This window comes from Rhinolophus sinicus, linkage group LG02 (genome assembly GCF_036562045.2).
Source record: "Rhinolophus sinicus isolate RSC01 linkage group LG02, ASM3656204v1, whole genome shotgun sequence".
In the NCBI taxonomy this organism is placed as follows: domain Eukaryota; kingdom Metazoa; phylum Chordata; class Mammalia; order Chiroptera; family Rhinolophidae; genus Rhinolophus; species Rhinolophus sinicus.
This window is the reverse complement of record NC_133752.1, coordinates 77,562,851-77,583,908: the sequence shown is the minus strand read 5'-3', so window position 1 is coordinate 77,583,908 and position 21,058 is coordinate 77,562,851. Positions and strand designations below refer to the sequence as shown.

The following is a 21,058-nucleotide window of genomic DNA, read 5'->3' as shown; positions in this document are numbered from 1 at the left end:
TATTACTGTTATTTGAGCTCATATTTTATATATGCTAATGCTTCCTGAAGGATCATCTAAATGTGACCAAACAAAAACATATTTAAATGGGAATTAGCCTAATATGATGCTGTAATGAAGGGCCTACCTCATCATTAATTCTGTTGACAAAAGTAAGGAGTGATTTATCTTGCTTGCCAATTTACTTAAACAAAGAGTGGACTTTTGACTTTTAGGCTTACAGTTCAAGCTGAATGTCCAATGCACTTGGAGGATTTTCCAATGGATGCTCATTCATGTCCTCTGAAATTTGGCAGCTGTAAGTATGGGGATGTAGTTAACATGTGTCGGGTCAATAGTATCCAGGATAGTCAGCAGCACTGCTTCACTGTATAGTTTCTTCTCATATTATGGACTACTTACTACTTGCCCAATAAAATGCAGAAGTAAAAGACATACTGATTTTCCTCACAGAACTAATTGGCTAACCCGATTTTAGTTTCAAATATCATTACATTTTTAATCATGGTGTTTAAATGATCATTCCTTTTATTGCTAATAAAAAAACATCATGTGTTTTTGTAAATGTGTAAAACTAGACCAGAAGATTCTTGAAAGTCAGGATTATGTAATTTACCTTATTTGCCAAATGCTAGCACATTAAAAAAATGTTTCATTTTTGTCAACTCAGAATGACTTGTAAAGGACAGATTCTATGGTTTATTCAAGTAGCTATCAGCCTGTTGCAAATGGCAGTCACAGAAGCTGTATCTGTGCAATTATCTTTCTACTTTCTAACTAATGGAAGGTATTTTCTTTTCAATTTCCTAAAATAAATTTGAAGGACATGATGTAGCTGGATTGCTACATGCAGGCACCTTCTGCATACATAGAATATTCCTAAAATGGCTCTGTGCATTTGCCCATCTTTAAGTCACAGAGGTTATATCTTGTATGTCAAGCAGAAACATTCACTCTCCTGGAATAAGTGAAAAGAGGGAAGGTCAAACCAATCCCGAGGCCCACAAGCCATTCAGCACAGGTTCAGGATAAATTCATGGACATTACTCAGCAGCTTCTTTCTTGTGTGAGCATGTCCCATTGCCTGACCTTTCCAGAAACCTTGCTCTTTTCTGGCACTCCCATCTTTGTCCATTTTGAGCAGCTTTTGACTTTTCCTTCTCTTGAATAAAAATGTGGTTCTCTAACCTGATTAAAAACATTTCTGTCTGAGTAGTGTGCCTTCTCCCCACAGACTGTATTGAGTGAGAGAAAGGGAAGAATGATAGCTAATATGAATGCAAAACCCTCTAATTATTTTGATGACCATAGTTTTGTGGAATGAAAAGTTCAATCTTACTTGTTCTGTTCATTCTTACAAAAAGGTGTCAGCTCTCAATTTTCTTGTAGCATCTCTCCTTTGTTTAACTACAAAGCCCTTTTTTATTGTCATGGAAACCACCACTTCAATACTGGCATTTCATCCAAAATTATTTAAGATAGTCAATCATGTTATACAACATAAATATGATGCTGAAAAAAATTACAGCAGATGCGTCAGGGAAAAACTCATTTGCATTGCATAAGCGATATTAAAGAAAACAATTTTAAAAAGCCTTCATACCACAGAAAGAATTTATTCATGATAATGATGCAAGAAGGAAAGACATTTTTCAGTGGACAAGGTAGTGCTATTAAGACGCCAAATATAAACAAGGTGAAGTCTCAGTACTGAATATGAAATAAATCCACAGGAAATTATTTTAAATAAAATTTAAAATTCTTAATAGTGTGTCTACAGAGTAGTGGAATATTGCATGCTTGAGAATATGGTTGTCTACAAATGATATGGGCAACAAACAAAAGTTTGTTGATAATCTTTCTCTGTTTTTTATTTAGTTTTCTTCATGTTTATGTTTTGACACATTGAACAAACAATTTATATATTCTTTTATTAATCCTTGCGAACAGTGGGTTCTTGATGTATAAATATCAAAAGCATGAGCATCATTATGGACCATCATGGACTAATAGACTAACAAGCTTACCCAAACCTTAAGATGTTGGCACAACAAATTTTTGGCAGAAGCAGCCATTTATTAATGACTGCAGAAGCAGTCATTTATTTCTGTCTTACTTAAAAAAACTCCTCACTTCCCCCCAAATGATGGAATTTCTGGAACTTTATCTTTGTCCTGAACTAAAAGAAACATCTTTTCTCTAAGTTCATAATTTTGAACTTAATTTTGTTTCATTTCATTCCTATTGCCTCACATTTTTATATATTTCCTTGCTGTTTAACTTGATATAAAACTTTCTGAATGGGAGTCTAGGCATATTCTGTGCAGCAACCCAGAATAAATGGAAAGTTGTCTTTTTGCATAAAAAATTAATAATTAAAAATATTTTGGGATTTTGTTTTTTTGGTTACCATGTATGAAGAATCAGTCAGTATGCATTTAATGTTTAATGCAGAACAGTACTAAAAAATGGATCATTTGACAGAATTAAAATTACGTAATGAAAGCCTGATTTGAAGATGGAATTTATAATGAAATTTATTTAAAAAATAGCTTTCTCTTCTTTTATAGTTTACTGAGATACATTGCAATGTTGTCCTGGTTTATATGTGTGTTAGTGTACCAGGGAGTACCTCTAATCCTCATTGCATAACTCTCTGCTATATCTGCTCTTTCCAGACCCCAAATCTAAAGAAACACATTTCTCTATAAATAATGAAATGGAATAATTGCTTCTTTTATAAAAAAACATGGGAAGGATCATTTTCTTTAATATACCATTGAGCTCCTACCCAGATTTCCATCTTCTGTAACAGTAAATGTCATAAAATATTATTAGTTTATTCCTTACTCTGGCAAGAATGATTTAAGAACTTTTTTGTGTTTGTCAGGCACTGTACCAGGTATTAAAAGTGTAAACATAAATCAAACAGAGTCCCTGCCCATCAGTGTCTCACTAGTTTCTTAAAATGTCATCACATTTGTAGGGTTTCATTTTATCTTGTTTATATTTAAAGGTAACATCAGAATCAAAAGTGATGCTGTAATTACTTTAAAAAATTATAATTTATTAGGATTCATTAACTATTTGAGTATTGTGAGACCTTCTGATGTAAAGTGGTACATGTGCTATGTCTTTAATTTGTCAAATTCTGTGCCATTTTACACTTTATTGAAAAGAGGGCCATGATATGTATTCATAGGAAAACAAAACAAGCCACTTAATTTGCAAATAAATTGCTAGTTATCCACATTACTGATGTTAGTTATCTAATCTTAGAATCATCAATGACTAGCTAGTTGAAATTAATTAATAAAAAATGGAAAGCTTAGAGTAACTAGAATTCATTCATATGCATAATATATGTCTAGTATGAATATATCTCTATTAAATATATGTGTGTATATATATATACATACATATTTTTAGAATCTTATTTCAAAAATTGTTTCACGTAATATGATTTACTTGTGAATATAGGTGAATACATGTACAATTAAGTCAATGTTTCACTGATATTAACATTTAGTTGAGACATTCAGAAAACCAGGCAATATTGTAGTATGCCACTAAAAGACCACACAGAGAATAAGACACAAATTCAAGTTTATAAACATTCATTTTATTGTTACTGATGCTTAAATGGGAATTGATTTTTGATCACAGATTTTGGATCAAGATAAGTCCTAGGGCCACCCCAGTACAAGGTTTAAACTAGAAAATTTACTGATAACGGGGAAATAAACTTCCCAGTTTCCTGGATATCTAGAGGAATAGATATTGACAGAGATGGCTGTTCTTTTCTCTCCCTTAATTGATAATTTGACCATGGTGCTGAGTTTTGTTCAAGGACCAGGCATAACTAATATTTCTAAACATTCACATGAGCAAAAGTGCTTCACAAGGTCAGTAGAGTAGCAAGAGTTGCCTGTTTATTCTACTGTGTAGAGACTCAGCCTGCATCCCACATCAGGATGTACAGGTGCAAAGGAAATGCCAGGGCCGGAGAACAGCTAAGACAAAACATGCTGTCTGCCCTCCGGTCTAGAGGCATCCCAGTTCTGCCTCTTTGGCCAAGTAAAACAGGAAGTTAACCATGGTCTGTATGTCTTTTGTCTTTTCCTACCAACCAATAACTCACCTGAGATGAAATGAAACTAGAGTCCAATGAGATCTGTATGTATCAATTTTAGAATGAAAATGTTTTTAAAAGTGTTCCTAACCTGAGGAAGTTATAGCATTCTCATTTACTTTACATGTTCTGCAATAATTAGTCTTCATTCTTCTAATGAAAAGCATTGTGTCATGACAGCTAAGTCATTTAATTTTTAACTAAATGACTTTATGTCCAGAAACAATATTATTTTGTATTATGATTGTTATTTCATGAGCGATTGCTGTTCTAAACTATTCAACTGGGCTATAGGCATTCATAACCTGTTCACCACAATATCTTCATCTACCACTGTGAGACTATAAGAGATGTTTTAACTTTCTCAAGGCCCAGAGATTTTTGCAAGGTCTAAAGAGAAATGTGCTCTTCACTTCTCAACGTGGTTGCAGTGAAAATACTCTTATGATCATGATTGATTGTCTCTTTTTGTCAACTTCATATTGAAGTTGTAAATTTCAGATACTTTTTACCCTAAAAAGTGTGATCTATAAACATCAACAATTGATTGTTTTTAGTTAACAGTGATTCTATGCAATATACAACCCTTGATGTTGTACTTTATTGATGGTTCTTACTAAAGTGATATTTCTTTTTCCTGACTTCCTACAGATGCTTATACAACCTCAGAGGTCACTTATATTTGGACTTACAATGCATCTGATTCCGTACAAGTTGCTCCTGATGGCTCCAGGTTAAATCAATATGATCTGTTGGGCCAATCAATTGGGAAGGAGACAATTAAATCCAGTACAGGTTAGTAAAATGAGTCTAAAAATAAAAGATAGTTTCTAAGAAAATTCATAGGTTCAAGTCCCTAGAAATATATCAGTTTGCTTAAAACCTTTTGCTGTTTATGTACAAGAACTAGCAGCATGGACTGTGCTTGGAAGCTTTTTATAAATTCAAAATCTCAGGCTTGACCCCTTACTAAGTTAGGATCTGCATTTTAACAAGATTTCAAGGAGATTCCAAGGTGCATTAGAGTTTCAGAAACAGTACTCTAAAACATACCTCATACCCAGAAAGTGTGTCTCCTCTGACAATCCACTTTACCTTCAAACAGTGTTACAATTTCCCTAGTTTTCTAATTATTTTCCCCCATTTGGATAACAGGATTACTCAACTCTTTGTTTTTAAGAGTGCCTTTCTCAGATTTTTAAATTTTATTTTATTGAATTTATTAGGTTGACATTGGTTAAAATTATATAGGTTTCAAGTGTACAGATCTATAATACATCATCTGTATATTGCATTGGTACATATTCAACTCTCAATTTATGGATAATTACTACTGGCTTGTGTGGGAAAGCTGATGCCCTTTCTAAGGGTCATCTTCATCTAAAAAAAGCAGCTGTGTGGACTAATGAGCTTATATCTGACAGATGTAAACCCAGAGAGCAGAAAAGAAGGTAGCTCTGAGTATAGGATAAAACTGACTACAGTGAATAAGAGCAGACACACAACACTGAAAAATTCAGAATTGGTTACAGGTTCAAAACTGGAAAATCTGGACCAGAAGATCGGTCTTGGAGATGTGGCCAAAGATGAATGCTTAAAGAGCCAGAGAGAACTGAACTTGAGGCTGGTACCAGTAAGGATGAGGGGCCTAAGTAGGTAAAATAATCTATGGCTACAGAAGATTTATTAATCCTGTATCCCCATTGGTACATAAGTACGACCTAGGGAGAAAAACAAGTAACATGCTGTAGACATGCAGTACAAGTTTCTTGGTAGTATTAAGATTCTCCTTTAAATACTCTTGCTATGCTAAGGAGACATTTAAAGGTTATATGCTTTTCATGTCATATATGTGATAAATTCTTTCCTTTTAAAAATAAGGGACTGTTCTTTCTCTAATCCCTTTCATTTCCAAAATGTGAAAACTATTGACTATCACAGTTCCTTAAGCTTCTTAAATTTTTCTTCTAGGTGAATATACCGTAATGACAGCTCATTTCCACTTGAAAAGAAAAATTGGGTATTTTGTGATTCAGACATATCTGCCTTGCATCATGACTGTCATTCTCTCCCAAGTGTCATTCTGGCTTAACAGAGAATCTGTGCCTGCAAGAACTGTGTTTGGTGAGTGGATAACTACACTTTGTTGTAGAGCACATTATGTTTCATAATATACTTTTGAAAGCATTATCTTTCTTGATACATCAATTATTGTGGTGTGTGGGGCAGAGGATATTGGCTTCACCTTGTAGATGAGGAAACTGAGGCTCAGAGATGTAAAATACAGAGTCAGTGCCGCAATGTTAGTAAGGGATATAAATAGTACTCAAATCTTCTGGAAATACATTGTCTTCTTTTTGGTAAATCATTTTGCTTCATAACATTTGTGTCCATGTTAGTGTAAGTAAAATATTGTTAGAGATTTTAATTTAGAGTGTAACAGTACCATATTTCTAGGCTTTCTGTGTTTATATTGTTTTATTTTTAGATAAACAAAGATGATCTTAGTAGTTTAAGTTAGAGAGAGAATGGGAGGGAAGGATGGAGAGAAAGAGATACACCCATTCACTTCCATTACTGTGTTTAATAACAAATTTAATTTTTTTGATTTATACTATTCAAGAGAACTTGGTTACTGCTCTTTGGATATATGAACTAGGCTAAGCACATTTTATAACAGGTAGATTACCTTTGTGTATTTTTTCCACTCAATCATTAAGAAAAGTTTTATTGAGAATCTACTATATCAGATATTGCACCAGGCCCTAGAGCTGCAAATGCATGTAGAATATAGTTCCTGCATTCAAGTAGCTCAGTATAGTGGAGGACAACATAATATGCAATAGTAATAATAATAATAATGGCAATACAAAATGAAGGCATTATAAATTAGGCATATACAAGTTGTTATAGAAAACAGCAGCAAGGATCATCTTTAGGAGAATTGATTAAGTAGTTGAGTTAACAGTTGAGCTAAATCTTGGGGGATGAGTAGAAGATTCCCAGACAGATGAGATGGGTAAGAATCCTAGCCAAAAATGATAGGTTGTGTAATGAAATGACATCAAAAGATGAAAGAACATAGTGTGTTCGGTGACAGTGAGCTGTTTCAATGTCAGTGGAAGTACATATAGATTGAAGTTTAAGGCGCAGATAAGAAAGACCTTGTAGGCAATGCTGGTACAACTTACCTTTATCTTGCAAGCAGTAGCAAGCTACTATAGTTTTTTGAGGCCATAGACCTATATAAAGCTCTTAAAACATCCTTGGCATTTAATATGTGCTATGTAACTGTTAGCTATTCTTATTATTAATCCAATCAGTTTAATTTTACACATCAGCAATGAATAATTCAAAAGGAAATTAAGAAAATAATTCAATTGACAACATCCAAAAGAGTAAATGCCTAGAAATAAATTTAAACAAGTAGGTGAAAGACTTAATCACTGAAAACGATAAAACATTGCGGAAAGAAATTTAAAAAGACCTATTTGAATGGAAAAACATCCCATGTTCCTAGATTTGAAGACAATGCTGTTAAAATGAGAATAATCCCCAAAGCAATTTATAGATTCAATTCAATAACCATCAAAAGTCCAAAATGGCCTTTGTTGCAGAAGTTGCATAACCAGTCCTAAATTTCATATGGAATTGCAAGCAGACTCCAAATAGCCAAATCAATATTGAAAAATCAAAAGTTGGTTTCAAAACTTAGTATGAAGTTATGCTAATCACTCTTTGATGCTAATCAAAGCAGTGTGGAAATGGCGTAAGGATAGACATATCTTATACACCAATGGAATAAAATTGAGAGTCCAGAAGCAAACTTAAACATCTATGACCAATTAATTTTCAACAAGGGTGTCAAGATTTTTCTATGGGAAAACAGAAGTATCTTCATCAAATGGTGCTGGGACAGCTGGATGACCACGAACCACCTGCAAAGTAATGAAGTTGGACCCCTACCTCATTCCAGATGCAATAATTAATTCAGATGGATATAAAATTTTAATATAAAATCTAAAACTAGAAGACAGGGATTTCTAGTGAAGATGGCAGAGTAGGAAACACTGTGCTTGCATCTTCTCACAACTACATCAAAATTATAGCTACAGAATAACCATCATTGAGAATTGCATGATGTCTAGCTGAACAGTAATCCTATAACTAAGGATATACAGAAGAAGCCACATTGAGACTCTTAGAAAGACAGAGATGTGGAATGGGCTGGTCTCCTTACCAATGTTTGGCAGTTAAAAATCAGGAAAGATATCTCAGCTGTGGAGGTCCCTCCTGAGGAGCAAGGACATCCCAGCACCACACCAGGCTCCAGAGCCCAGGGTTCCAGTGCCAGCTAGGAAGAGAAGTCCCATAACTTTTGGCAGTGAAAACCAGTGGAGGCTGTGGCTGAGTGAGACGGAGGGCAGCTGGAGTTCAAATCACTCCTCTTAAAATTTCCACACATGGTCTTACTCACTGAGGATCACTTGCTCTGAGTTCCAGTGCTGGGGCAGCACTTGAAAGGTGCTGGGAAGAAACTGAATTGTCTGGTTTTAAGGCAAAGGCTGGAGGGGCAGCTTTCTTCTAGACAGAAGTGCTGGCAAAAGCCATTGTACCTTTGTTGAACCCTTTCCCCTCCCTGTGTGCAGATGCAGGTGGCTGCCATACCTGAGTCTCCGTCAACCTGGCTAACAAGGGCTGCCCTGACTTGGTGATAAACTGAGACCCCGCCCCACCAAACTTGCAGCTCACTCAATCGACTTCCAGTGGCTTTTCCATACAGATGGCCTGTCATGATTCATGCTGTAGACTTTCCTAAAATCTGATAAATTTTCACAAATCCCTGGCAAGCAGGATCTAGCCTTGGCATGCCCTGTACCTCTTGCTAAGCAGCCCCCAGCCTGGAAATAGGGGCAGTCTGCCTCGATTCCACTTTAATCTCTCCCAGGCACTTCTAAGAGCAGCACTGGTCGAAGACATCTGTGGATTGCTTTGTGGCTCATATCAAGTGGCCCCGGGCAGGGCACAGGCTATTGCTAAACTTTGACCTTGGTGGGGCCTCTCTCAGGAGTCCGCAGGACTGGCACAATTGGTGGCTGAATTTGGACCCCACCAAAGAGCCACAAGGTCACATCCACAGACAACACATCCAAAGGGCAGACTGGGCAGGCACCAGAGCTCTGCTAAAGCAAATTCTGCTCTGTAGGGGTAGCCCCTGCACAACAGCTCCTCCACTGTAGTCACAGCCAGTCCTCACAACCAATCAGCCCAATGGTCAGTCTCTTCCATTGACATGCAAACAGCAACCAAGGCTCAGCTACACCAAGAGGGCACACACAACCCACACAATGGACATACTTGCAGCATCCAGCTCAAGTGACACTGCACCACTGGACTCCACAGAACACCTAATACATAAGGCCACTTTACTAAGACGGAGAGGCATAGAAGCTCTGTCCAATGTGTAGAAACAAACACAGGGAGGCAATCAAATTGGGACAAAGAAGCATGTCCAGAATGAAAGAACAGAACAGAGCTCCAGAAAAAGAACTAAACAAAATGGAGACAAATAGTCTACCATCCTCAGAGTTCAAAACACTGATTATAAGGATGATCAGTGATCTCAGGGAGAACTTCAATAAAAAGATAGGAAACATAAAAATGGAGATAGAAAACATAAAAAAGAACCAGTAAGAAATAAAGAATATAATAATTGAAATAAAGAATTTATGAGGGAATCAACAGTGGATTGCATGAAGCAGGTGATCAAACCAGCAATCTGGAAGATTAGGTAGCAGAAAACACCCAATCAGAACAGCAAAAAGAACAAAACAGAATTCAAAAATATAAGGATAGTTTAAGGGGCCTCTGAGACAATATCAAGTGCAACAACATACCAGAAGAGCGAGAACAAGGAATTGAAAACCTATTTGAAGAAATAATAACAGAAAATCTCCCTTACCTGGTGAAAGAAATAGACATATAAGCCCAGAAAATGCAGAGAGTCCCAAATAAGATGAACCCAAAGAGGTCTGCACCAAGACACATCATAATTAAAAGGCCGAAGGTTAAAGACAAAGAGAGAATCTTAAAAGCATCAAGAGAAAAGAAGTTAGTTATTTACAAGGAAGCTCACATCAGACTGTCCGCTGATTTACCAACAGAAATTTTGCAGGCCAGATGGGACAGGCACAAAATATTGAAAGTGATGAAAAGCAAGGACCTACAATCAAGATTACCCAGCAAAGCTATCATTTCAAATTAAAGGACAGATAAAGAGCTTCCCAGACAAGAAAAAGCTAAAGGAGTTCATAACCACCAAACCAGTATTACACGAAATGTTAAGGGGATTTCGTTAAGAAGAGAAAAAGATTAAAAATATGAATAATAATATGGCAATAAAAACAAACAAAGAAACAAACAAAAAGACACTGGGGGGAAATAAAATGGAAATTATACTTTAAAAAAAACTAGGAGAAAAATAAAGTGTAAATTATACTTAAAAAATAATACGGCAATAGTTACATATCTATCAACAATTACCTTCAATGTAAACGAGTTAAATGCTCTAAGCAAAAGACATAGCATGGCTGAATGAATAAGAAAACAAAATCATTATATATGCTGCCTACAAGAGACTCACTTCAGATTTAAAGACACACAGACTAAAAATAAAGGGATGGAAAATGATATTTCATGAAATTTAGAATTTAAAAAAAAGGTGAGGTGGTAATACTTTTACCCTACAAAATAGACATTAAAACAAAGGCTATTACAAGACACAAAGAAGGACCTAGTAATCCCACTTCTGGGTATTTAGCCGAAGACACCCAAAACACTACTTGGAAGGGACATCTGCATCCTTATGATCATTGCAGTGTCATTTACAGTGGCCAAGATGTGGAGGCAGCCTGGGTGTTTCTGAATGGATAAATGGATAAAGAATAAGTGGTACACATATACAATGGAATATTACTTAGCCATAAAAAGAATGAAATCTTGCCATCTGTAACAACATGTATGGACCTAGAAGGTACTGTGCTGAGTGGAGTAAGTCAGACAGAGAAAGACAAAGAGATGCCATATGAATTCACTTATATGTGGAACTCAAAGAACAAAAGAAACAAACAAAACAGAAATAAGCTCATAGACACAGAGAACATTTTCATGGTTGTCAGATGGGAAGGGGGTGGAGGAGTGGGTGACAAAGTAGAAGGAATTAAGAAGTACAAATTGATAGCTACAAAATAGTCATGGGGATTTAAAGCATAGCATAAGGAATATAGTCAATAATATGGTAATAATGATGTATGGTGTCAGATGGGTACTAGATTTGTTGGGATGATCACTTCTTGAGCTACAGAAGTATTTAATCAGTATGTTGGCTGTACACCAGAAACTAATATAATATTATATGTCAACTGTAGTTCAAAAATACAAAAAAATCATTTAAAAAACCTAAAACTTAAAAACTATCAGAAGAAAACATAGGACAAATCTTTATAACCTTGGATCTGACACCAAAAGCACCAATAACAAAGAAAAAATAGGTATATTGAATTTCATTAAAATGAAAACTTTGAGGCCTCAAAGAACATCATCAAGAATGTGAAAAGACAACTTACATATGGGAATAAAATATTTGCAAATCGTATGTCTGATAAGGGTTTAATATACTGAATAAATAAAGAAGTCTTACAACTCAAAAAGAAGAAAAAACAACAGGTTTAGAAAATGAACAAAGAGCTTGAATGGGTTTTTTTTCTAAAGAAAGTATACAATGAAATGACAGGCAACATCATTGGACATTCCAGAAATGCAAATGAAAAACCACAATAAAATACATTTACACACTTTAAGATGTCTAAACTAATAATAAAAAAAAAATAAAAGAAAAAACAGGAAATAGGTGTTGGCGAGGATATGGAGAGATAGAAACTCTCTTATATTGCTGGTAGAATTGCAAAATGGTGCAAACTATGAAAACAATAGTTTAGCATTTTCCCAAAGTGTTAAATAGAATTACCACATGACCTACCAATTCCAACTCTAGGTATATACCCAATTAATGTTAACATATGTTCACATGGAAACCTGATGTTTATAACAGCATGATTCCTAATAGTCAAAAGATGGAAGCAACCCATAAGAAGTGGTACATATCAGCAGATGAGTGGATAACCAAAATGTGGGATATACTTACAATGGAATATTATTCATTCATAAAAAAAGATTAAATACTGATACATATTACAACATGGATGGACCTCAAAAACATCATGCTAAGTGACAGAAGCCAGACATAAAAGATCACATATGAATTCTTTTATATTAATTAATGAAAAATAGGCAAATCTATATAGAGAGAAAGCAGTTTAGTAGTTACCAGTGGATGGAGGTTCGGGGAAACAGGATGTGATTGCTTAATGAGAACTGGGTGTTTCTCTAGGGAGATGAAAAAGATCTAGGGTTTTGAAAATAGAGAGAGGTGGTGGTTGTTGAACATTATGAATGCATAAATACCACTGAATTGTACACTTTAAAATGGTGAGTTGTATGTTCTATGAATTTTACCTCAGTAAAATAATTTTGAAAATTCATGAGATATAAAAAATACAGCATTGAATGAGCACAATGAGGGTTTCCTAGTATTTAGACATAGAGGGATGTTCTCAGATACCTATTTCAAAAATTACAAATTATTGAATCAAAGATTTAAAAAAAATTGTTGTCGCCAAAAATAACAAAATTTTTATTCATATGACTTAAAAAATAAGGTTACATGATTTTCAGAGCACAAATAATACAGAGAAAAATGTTTAAGGGGAAATAACACAATGATTAAAATCAGAAAGAAAATGAACAGGATTGAATTGATATTCCAGAAAGAGCTAAATATATATGTAAGTAAATATATCACAGATAGTATAAAATAATAAGGTATTTGTTTGATAAGGGTCATGAGGAAAATAAAATACTGCATTGAGATAAATAGAAATTTTGTAGCATAAATAATATAGATGTGTATGTTAAAAGAAGCAAGTAGAGGACCTTACCTAAGTATAGAGGGGAGGTAAATAGACAAATACATATGTAACTTTGAATCAGCAGAATATGTTCATGTCAAAGCTGATAGGTTTAACTATAATAAATGTATGAAAGTTAAATAGTGGTAACAAATATAAAATAAAAAATACAAGCTATATTGAATGTGCAAATTTTTATATGAATTACTTACAATATAGATTTAAGGATCAAAAAAGTCATATTTTCAGTCAAATTGAGACTGTTAGGGAGTAAAAGCATCCTTAGCATTATTTCTACAAGTTATTCTGTGTACAGCTTATAATAAACATAATTCCATGTGAGTGTACATGTATGTTTGTTCAAGTAAAAGATAAACAAAAATTCTTGCCCTGCCTGGACTAGGACTTGAAAGCTTCCCAGCCCCCTATTGCTGCACCTTATTCCATTCTTCATTGTTGTCTGCCTCCTTTTGAGTTTGAACATCATCATCCGACTGGGAAACAGCAGTTACCTAAGCAACGTTTCTAACCTCTCTAATTTCTCTGAATCCACAGTCATGTTTACAAGTTGATGAGAGATCGTTAAATCACCTGTCCTCCTCCTGCCTCGAAGGCTTTCTGTGATGGGTAACCCACCCAAGTAAAAACACTATTACAGTTAAGAAATTAATATGCTCTGGCAGACAGATGTCAAATTTCTCAACCCTGGAGGTCTGTTTTCATGTTGTGAATAGAATAAGACAACGGAGCAAACAAAACAATAAGCAGAGGAGTTGAAATTAGAATGAGTACCTCTTGATTTTACAGACTATGCTCCATTATATTGGATTTTATCTGTTCCTTTTTTGTATATTGCATTTATTGTATGGTTGTAGATCCAGCTTGGTATGTTTCAAAACTATTTCCTCAAGGGGGCTGCCCATGCATCTTGAAATTGTAAAAGCCTATTTTGACTTTCTCTGAATGTTCATGACCAATTCATTCACCATCAACAAATACTTATTGAGCAGCTATTTTTATCACCACTGTCTAGATGCTCAGGGTACATCCTTGAACAAACACCAGATGCAACTTCCTTCATTATGAGGTAGCTGCTGTCTGTTGCCAATAGCATCAGAAAGCACTTGGGAAACTTTTAACCTTTTACCTCAGATTTTGTGCTTTCAAGGCTCCTATGAGTGAACAATGCATTCACAATATACAAACCTCATTTTATGTTTCTATAAACATGATGATTATTTTGTGAAATTGTGGCTTCTGATTCTTTCAGTTGCTTAACATCCTTCAGAACTTCATATAAGTAAGAAATATTCGTAAGGAATTTACCAACTATATTTGAAGCCAAATACTTTTGTGAAATTTACAGATAACATATGAATATGTGACTGTAAGTCTATATGTGAATTTATAAATATATGAATAAGTTTATATATTATTAATATGCCCTGGTATTTTTGTCTTAATATTCTGTTCAATATGGAACCGAGAGTTATTTTTTTATTATTTAATTTTTTGTATTAAAAACTAACATCAAATAGGAAACATTCTTTAGTGCAGGGGTGTCCAAACTGCTGCCCGCAGGCCAACTGCGGCCCATGATCCATTGTTACTTGGCCCACAGCAAATTCCAAAAATATATTTAGTTTACTTAAATAAACCAGGTGAGGCAATATGTACTTCACCTTGAGTGAGTGGCCCAGTTGTTTGCATATTTTACCGCATATGGCCCTTGGTGAAAAACGTTGAAAACAGTTTGGACACCCCTGCTTTAGGGTATAGGTTTGTCCCATAAATGAGTACAGGAAGTTCAAATGCTTTATACTGCATACATAGTTCCTGGTGTGTGAAAGGACCATAGATGCCTGTCTTTTTTTTTTTTTTTTTTAATTTATTGGGGTGACAATTGTTAGTAAAATTACATAGATTTCAGGTGTACAATTGTGTATTACATCATCTATAAATCCCATTGGGTGTTCACCACCCAGAGTCAGTTCTCCTTCCATCACCATATATTTGATCCCCTTTACCCTCATCTCCCACCCCCGCCTCCCTTACACTCTGGTGACCACTAAACTATTGTCTGTGTCTATGAGTTTTTATTTCTCATTTGTTTGTTTTGTTCTTTTGTTGTTTTGGGTTTATATACCACATATCAGTGAAATCATATGGTTCTCTGCTTTTTCTGTCTGACTTATTTCGCTTAGCATCATACTCTCAAGATCCATCCATGTTGTCACAAATGTTCCTATATCATCTTTTCTTACCGCCGAATAGTATTCCATTGTGTATATATACCACAACTTCTTTATCCATTCATCTATCGAAGGACATTTTGGTTGTTTCCATGTCTTGGCCACCGTAAACAAAGCTGCAGTGAACATTGGAGCACACGTGTCTTTATGGATAAATGTTTTCAGATTTTTTGGGTAGATACCCAGGAGAGGGATTGCTGGGTCATATGGTAATTCTATTGGTAATTTTTTGAGGAACCTCCACACTGCCTTCCATAGCAGCTGCACTAGTTTGCATTCCCACCAACAGTGTATGAGGGTTCCTTTTTCTCCACAGCCACTCCAACACTTGTTACTATTTGTCTTGTTGATGATAGCCATTCTGACTGGGGTGAGGTGATATCTCATTGTGGTTTTGATTTGCATTTCTCTGATTAGTGATGTTGAGCATTTTTTCATATGTCTATTTGCCATTTGTATGTCCTCTTTGGAGAAATGTCTCTTCAGGTCCTCTGCCCATTTTTCAATTGGGTTGTTTGTTTTTTTTGTTGTTGAGTTGCATGAGTTCCTTGTATATTTTGGATATTAGCCCTTATCGGAGGCACTGTTTGCAAAAATCTTCTCCCATTCAGTTGGTTGCCTCTTTATTTTGTCAATGGTTTCTTTTGCTGTGCAGAAGCTTTTAAGTTTCATATAGTCCCATTCGTTTATTTTAGCTTTTACTTCCATTGCCTTTGGAGTCAAATTCATAAAATGCTCTTTGAACCCAAGGTCCATAAGTTTAGTACCTATGTTTTCTTCTATGCAGTTTATTGTGTCAGGTCTTATGCTTAAGTCTTTGATCCATTTTGAATTAATTTTGGTACATGGTGACAGATAGCAGTCCAGTTTCATTCTTTTGCACGTGGCTATCCAATTCTCCCAGCACCATTTATTGAAGAGGCTGTCTTTCCTCCATTGTATGTTTTAGCTTCTTTGTCAAAAATTATCTGTCCATATTTATGTGGTTTTATTTCTGGGTTCTCAATTCTATTCCATTGGTCTATGTGTCTGTTTTTCTGCCAATACCATGCTGTTTTGATTATTGTAGCCCTGTAGTACAAGCTAAAGTCAGGAGTGTGATACCTCCAGTATTGTTCTTTTTTCTTAAGATTGCTTTGGCTATTCGGGGTCTTTTGTGGTTCCAAACAAATCTGATGATTTTTTGTTCTATTTCTTTAAAAATGCCATTGGGATTTTGATGGGGATTGCATTAAATCTGTATATTGCTTTGGGTAATATGGCCATTTTAACTATGTTGATTCTTCCAATCCATGAGCATGGAATGTCTTTCCATTTCTTTGTGTCTTCTTCAATTTCTTTCAAAAATGTCTTATAGTTTTCAGCATATAGGTCCTTCACATCCTTGGTTAAGTTTATTCCTAGGTATTTTATTCTTTTTGCTGCAATTGCAAAAGGAATTGTTTTTTGTATTTCTTTTTCTGAGATTTCATTGTTAGTATATAGGAATGCAATGGACTTTTGTAGGTTGATTTTGTAGCCAGCAAGTTTACTGTATTCGTTGATTGTTTCTAGTAGCTTTTTGGTGGATTCCTTAGGGTTTTCTATATACAGCATCATGTCATCTGCAAAGAGTGATAATTTAACTTCTTCATTCCCAATTTGGATGCCTTTTATTTTCTTCTCTTGCCTGATTGCTCTGGCAAGGACTTCCAAGACCATGTTGAAAAGCAGAGGTGATAGGGGACAGCCCTGTTGTGTTCTTGAACGTAGACCAAAGGGCTTCAGTTTTTCACCATTAATTATGAGATTAGCTGAGGGCTTGTCATATATGGCCTTTATTATGTTAAGGTATTTTCCCTCCATACCTACTTAAGTGTTTTAATTTTCAACGGATGTTGTATCTTGTCAAATGCTTCCTCTGCATCAATTGATATAATCATATGATTTTTGTCCTTTATTTTGTTTATGTGATGTATCACATTGATGGATTTGCGGATGTTGAACCATCCTTGCACCTCAAGGAGGAACCCCACTTGGTCTTGATGAATAATCTTTTTAATGCATTGTTGTATTCGATTTGTTAGAATTTTATTTAGGATTTTTACATCTGTATTCATCAGAGATATTGGTCTGTAATTTTATTTTTTTCTGTTGTCCTTACCAGGTTTTGGTATCAGGGTAATGTTGGCCTCATAAAATGAGTTAGGGAGTACTGTCTCTTCTTCAATTTTTTGGAAGAGTTTGAGCAGGATTGGTATTAGATCCTTTTTGAAGGTTTGGTAGAACTCACTAGTGAAGCCATCTGGTCCCGGACTTTTGCTTTTGGGAAGGTTTTGGATGACTGATTCAGTTTTGTTACTGGAGATCGGTCTGTTTAGATTTTCCACTTCTTCATGGTTCAACCTTGGAAGGCTATATGTTTCTAAGAACTTGTCCATTTCTTCTAGGTTATTGCATTTGGTGGCATAAAGTCCTTCATAGTATTCTTGGATGATCCTTTGTATTTCTATGGTGTCCGTGATAACTTCCTCTTTTTCATTTCTGATTTTGTTAATTAGTGTCTTCTCTCTTTTTATCTTAGTGAGTCTGGCCAAGGGTTTGTCAATTTTGTTAATCTTTTGAAAGAACCAGCTCTTTGTCACATCATTTTTTCTATTGTCTTTTTCATTCTGTTCTCTATTTCATTTAGTTCTGTTCTGATTTTTGTTATTTCCTTTCTTTTGCTGACCTTGGGTTTCGCTTGTCTTCTTTTTCTAGTTCTTTAAGGTATAACGTGAGGTAATTTATTTGGGATTTTTCTTGTTTCTTGAGATAGGCCTGTAATGATATAAATTTCCCTCTTAAAACTGCTTTCGCTGCATCCCAAAAATTTTGGTAGGATGTATTTTCATTCTCATTTGTTTCTATGTATCTTTTGATCTCTCCTCTAATTTCTTCTTTGACCCAGTTGTTCTTTAAAAGTATGTTGTTTAATCTCCATGTATTTGTGTTTTTCCTGCTTTCTTTTTGCAGTTGATATCCAATTTCAAAGCCTTGTGATCAGAGAATATGCTTGGTATGATTTCAATCTTCTTAAATTTGCTGAGGCTGATTTTATGTCCCAATATATGGTCTATCCTTGAGAATGTTCCATGTACACTAGAAAAGAATGTATAGTCTGATGTTTTAGGATGAAGTGCTCTATATATGTCAATTATGTCCATTTCATCTAATGTGTCATTTAGGGCTGCTATTTCGTTATTTATTTTCTGTTTGGATGATCTATCCATAGCTGTCAATGATGTATTTAAGTCCCCTAGTATAATTGTGTTTTGGTCAATTTCTCCCTTTAGTTCTGTTAGTAGTTGCTTGGTATATTTGGTGCTCCCTGATTGGGGGCATAAATATTGATGACTGTTATGTCTTCTTGTTGTATAGTCCCTTTACCATTATGAAATGTCCATCTTTGTCTCTTGTTATCTTTTTCACCCTGAAGTCTGTTTCATCTGATATCATTATGGCTACACCTGATTTTCTCTGGGTACCATTTGCTTGGAGTGTCAATTTCCACCCTTTCACTTTGAGTCTATGCTTGTCCTTGTAGCTGAGATGTGTCTCTTGGAGACAGCATATGGTTGGGTTTAGTTTTTTGATCCAATCTGCTACTCTGTGCCTTTTTATTGGTGAGTTCAGTCCATTTACATTTAGGGTGATTATTGATATGTGAGGATTTCCTGTCATTCTATCTTTAGTTTTCTGGTAAGGCTGTGTCTCCATTGTTTCTTTGCCTTTTTGTTGTCTATTATTTCTGTGTGGTGGTATTCTATGATGTTTCCCTCTGTTTCTTCTTTTATTACAGTATATATTTCAGTTCTGGATTTTTTTTTGAGTGGTTACCCTTAAGTTTATGTAAAAGAAAGTTTGATATTTAGAGTATTCCATTTTCTTCAGCACGCTTACTTTCTCCATTCCGTATTCCGGTTCAGGCCTTTACTCTCCCCTTTTTTATGTTTTGGTTGCCACAAATTGTCCCTGTTGATGGTGCTTGAATAGCCTCCTTTAGTATTTCTTGTAGTGCAGGTCGTGTATTAGAAAATACCCTCAGCTTCTCTATGTCTGGAAAGGTCTTTATTTCTCCTTCATATCTAAAGGATATCTTTGCTGGATATATTATTCTTGGCTCATAATTTCTCTCTTTCAATAGTTTGAATATTTGGTTCCACTTCGTCCTGGCTTGTAGAGTTTCTGCTGAAAAATCTGATGACATTCTAATGGGCTTTCCTTTGTAGGTTACGTCTTCTTTTCCCTAGCTGCCTTGAGAATTCTTTCTTTGTCGTTGATGTTAGACAGCTTCAATACAATGTGCCTTGGAGAAGGCCTGTTGGGATTGAGGTAATTAGGTGTTCTATTTGCTTCTTGGATTCGAGGATCCAGTTCTGTCCACAAGTTTGGGAAGTTCTCACCAACTATTTGTTCGAATATATGCTCTGTTCTCTTCTCCCTTTCTTCTCCTTCTGGTATTCCCATTGTTCTTATATTGCTCTTTCTGATGGAGTCAGAAAGTTCTTGTAGAGTTCTTTCATTTCTTTTAAGTCTCAAGTCTCTTTCTTCTTCCATCTGTGTAATTTCCAGGTTTCTATCTTCGATGTCACTGATTCTTTCCTCCATCTGGTCAACTCTACTACCTAAGCTGGTTATTTCATTCTTAATTTCTTCTATTGAGTTCTTAATCACCAGAAATTCTATTTGGTTCTTTTTTAAAATTTCAATCTCTTTCGTAAAATGCTCATGTTGTTCTTTGATTGTGTTTCTGAGTTCATTAAACTGCCTTTCTGTGTTTTCTTGCATCTCGTTGAGTTTTTTTCAGAACTGCAATCTTGAGTTCTCTGCCATTTAAGTCACATATTTCCATATCTTTAAGTTCCTTTCCTGGAGACTTTTCAGTTTCTTTCTGAGCTGTCTTGTTGCCTTGGTTATTCATGGCAATTACTGATTTATTATTTCTCCTCCTAGACATCTACAGGAGTAGTTTCTGCAACAGGTTGATAGGAAGAGGTCTTTCTTTTGTTTTCCAGTACTTGTTGGTAGAATGTTTTATTTTCTCTCCGACTGCAGCATTATTTTTTCTCTCTCACACGGTAGTGCTATGTTTTCTCTGCACTATTCCAGCATCTCACACAATGGGGGGATTCCCTGGGAGATGGGCTTCTCCTCTGTTAATAGTTCGCCTGGGTCACAGGGCTTAGTGTCCGTGTGGGTATGCAGAGAGCTTTTGAAGTTCCAAAGCTCTTCCTGCACCAGATTCAGAGCCTGTGTGTTTCAGTAGTTCTGTTTGCTCCTGCAGGGATCCGCCCAGATAAGTGGGGCCAGGGGCGGGGTGAGTTGTGAGAGGTGGACCAGAGCAATGGTGGTGACCTCCACCACAGCCAGTCCTGCTTCCACAGCTCCCTCCTCTTTGCCGGAACTAGTTGGGCTGTGAATCTGTGTCTGCGGTCCACAGTTCTCAGCACAGCAAATATTCTGTTCTTTTGATCTGACACTGCTACTCTTCCGCTTCTAGCACTGGGCAGGTGGGGGCGGGGCGAGCTCTGGGAGGGTAAGGAGGGGGCAGCTAGTCTCAGTGCCTAAGGCTTTCATTCTCTGCTCGGCAGTGAGGGTTTAAACCACTGTTTTCAGCCTTCTTCCCT

At 35.7% G+C, this 21,058-nt stretch overlaps 1 protein-coding gene across 6 annotated transcripts in view; it reads left to right on the top strand.

Annotated features, from left to right (window-relative positions):
- Nucleotides 1-21,058, top strand: part of GABRA2 (gamma-aminobutyric acid type A receptor subunit alpha2) — a 134,124-nt gene that overhangs the window by 77,107 nt on the left and 35,959 nt on the right. For all 6 annotated transcript variants that reach the window (XM_074324634.1, XM_074324633.1, XM_074324632.1 and 3 more), the window contains 3 exons: nt 216-298; nt 4,784-4,927; nt 6,104-6,256. In XM_074324634.1, the coding sequence (XP_074180735.1) occupies nt 216-298; nt 4,784-4,927; nt 6,104-6,256 (380 nt within the window). The remainder of the gene's footprint in view (nt 1-215; nt 299-4,783; nt 4,928-6,103; nt 6,257-21,058) is intronic.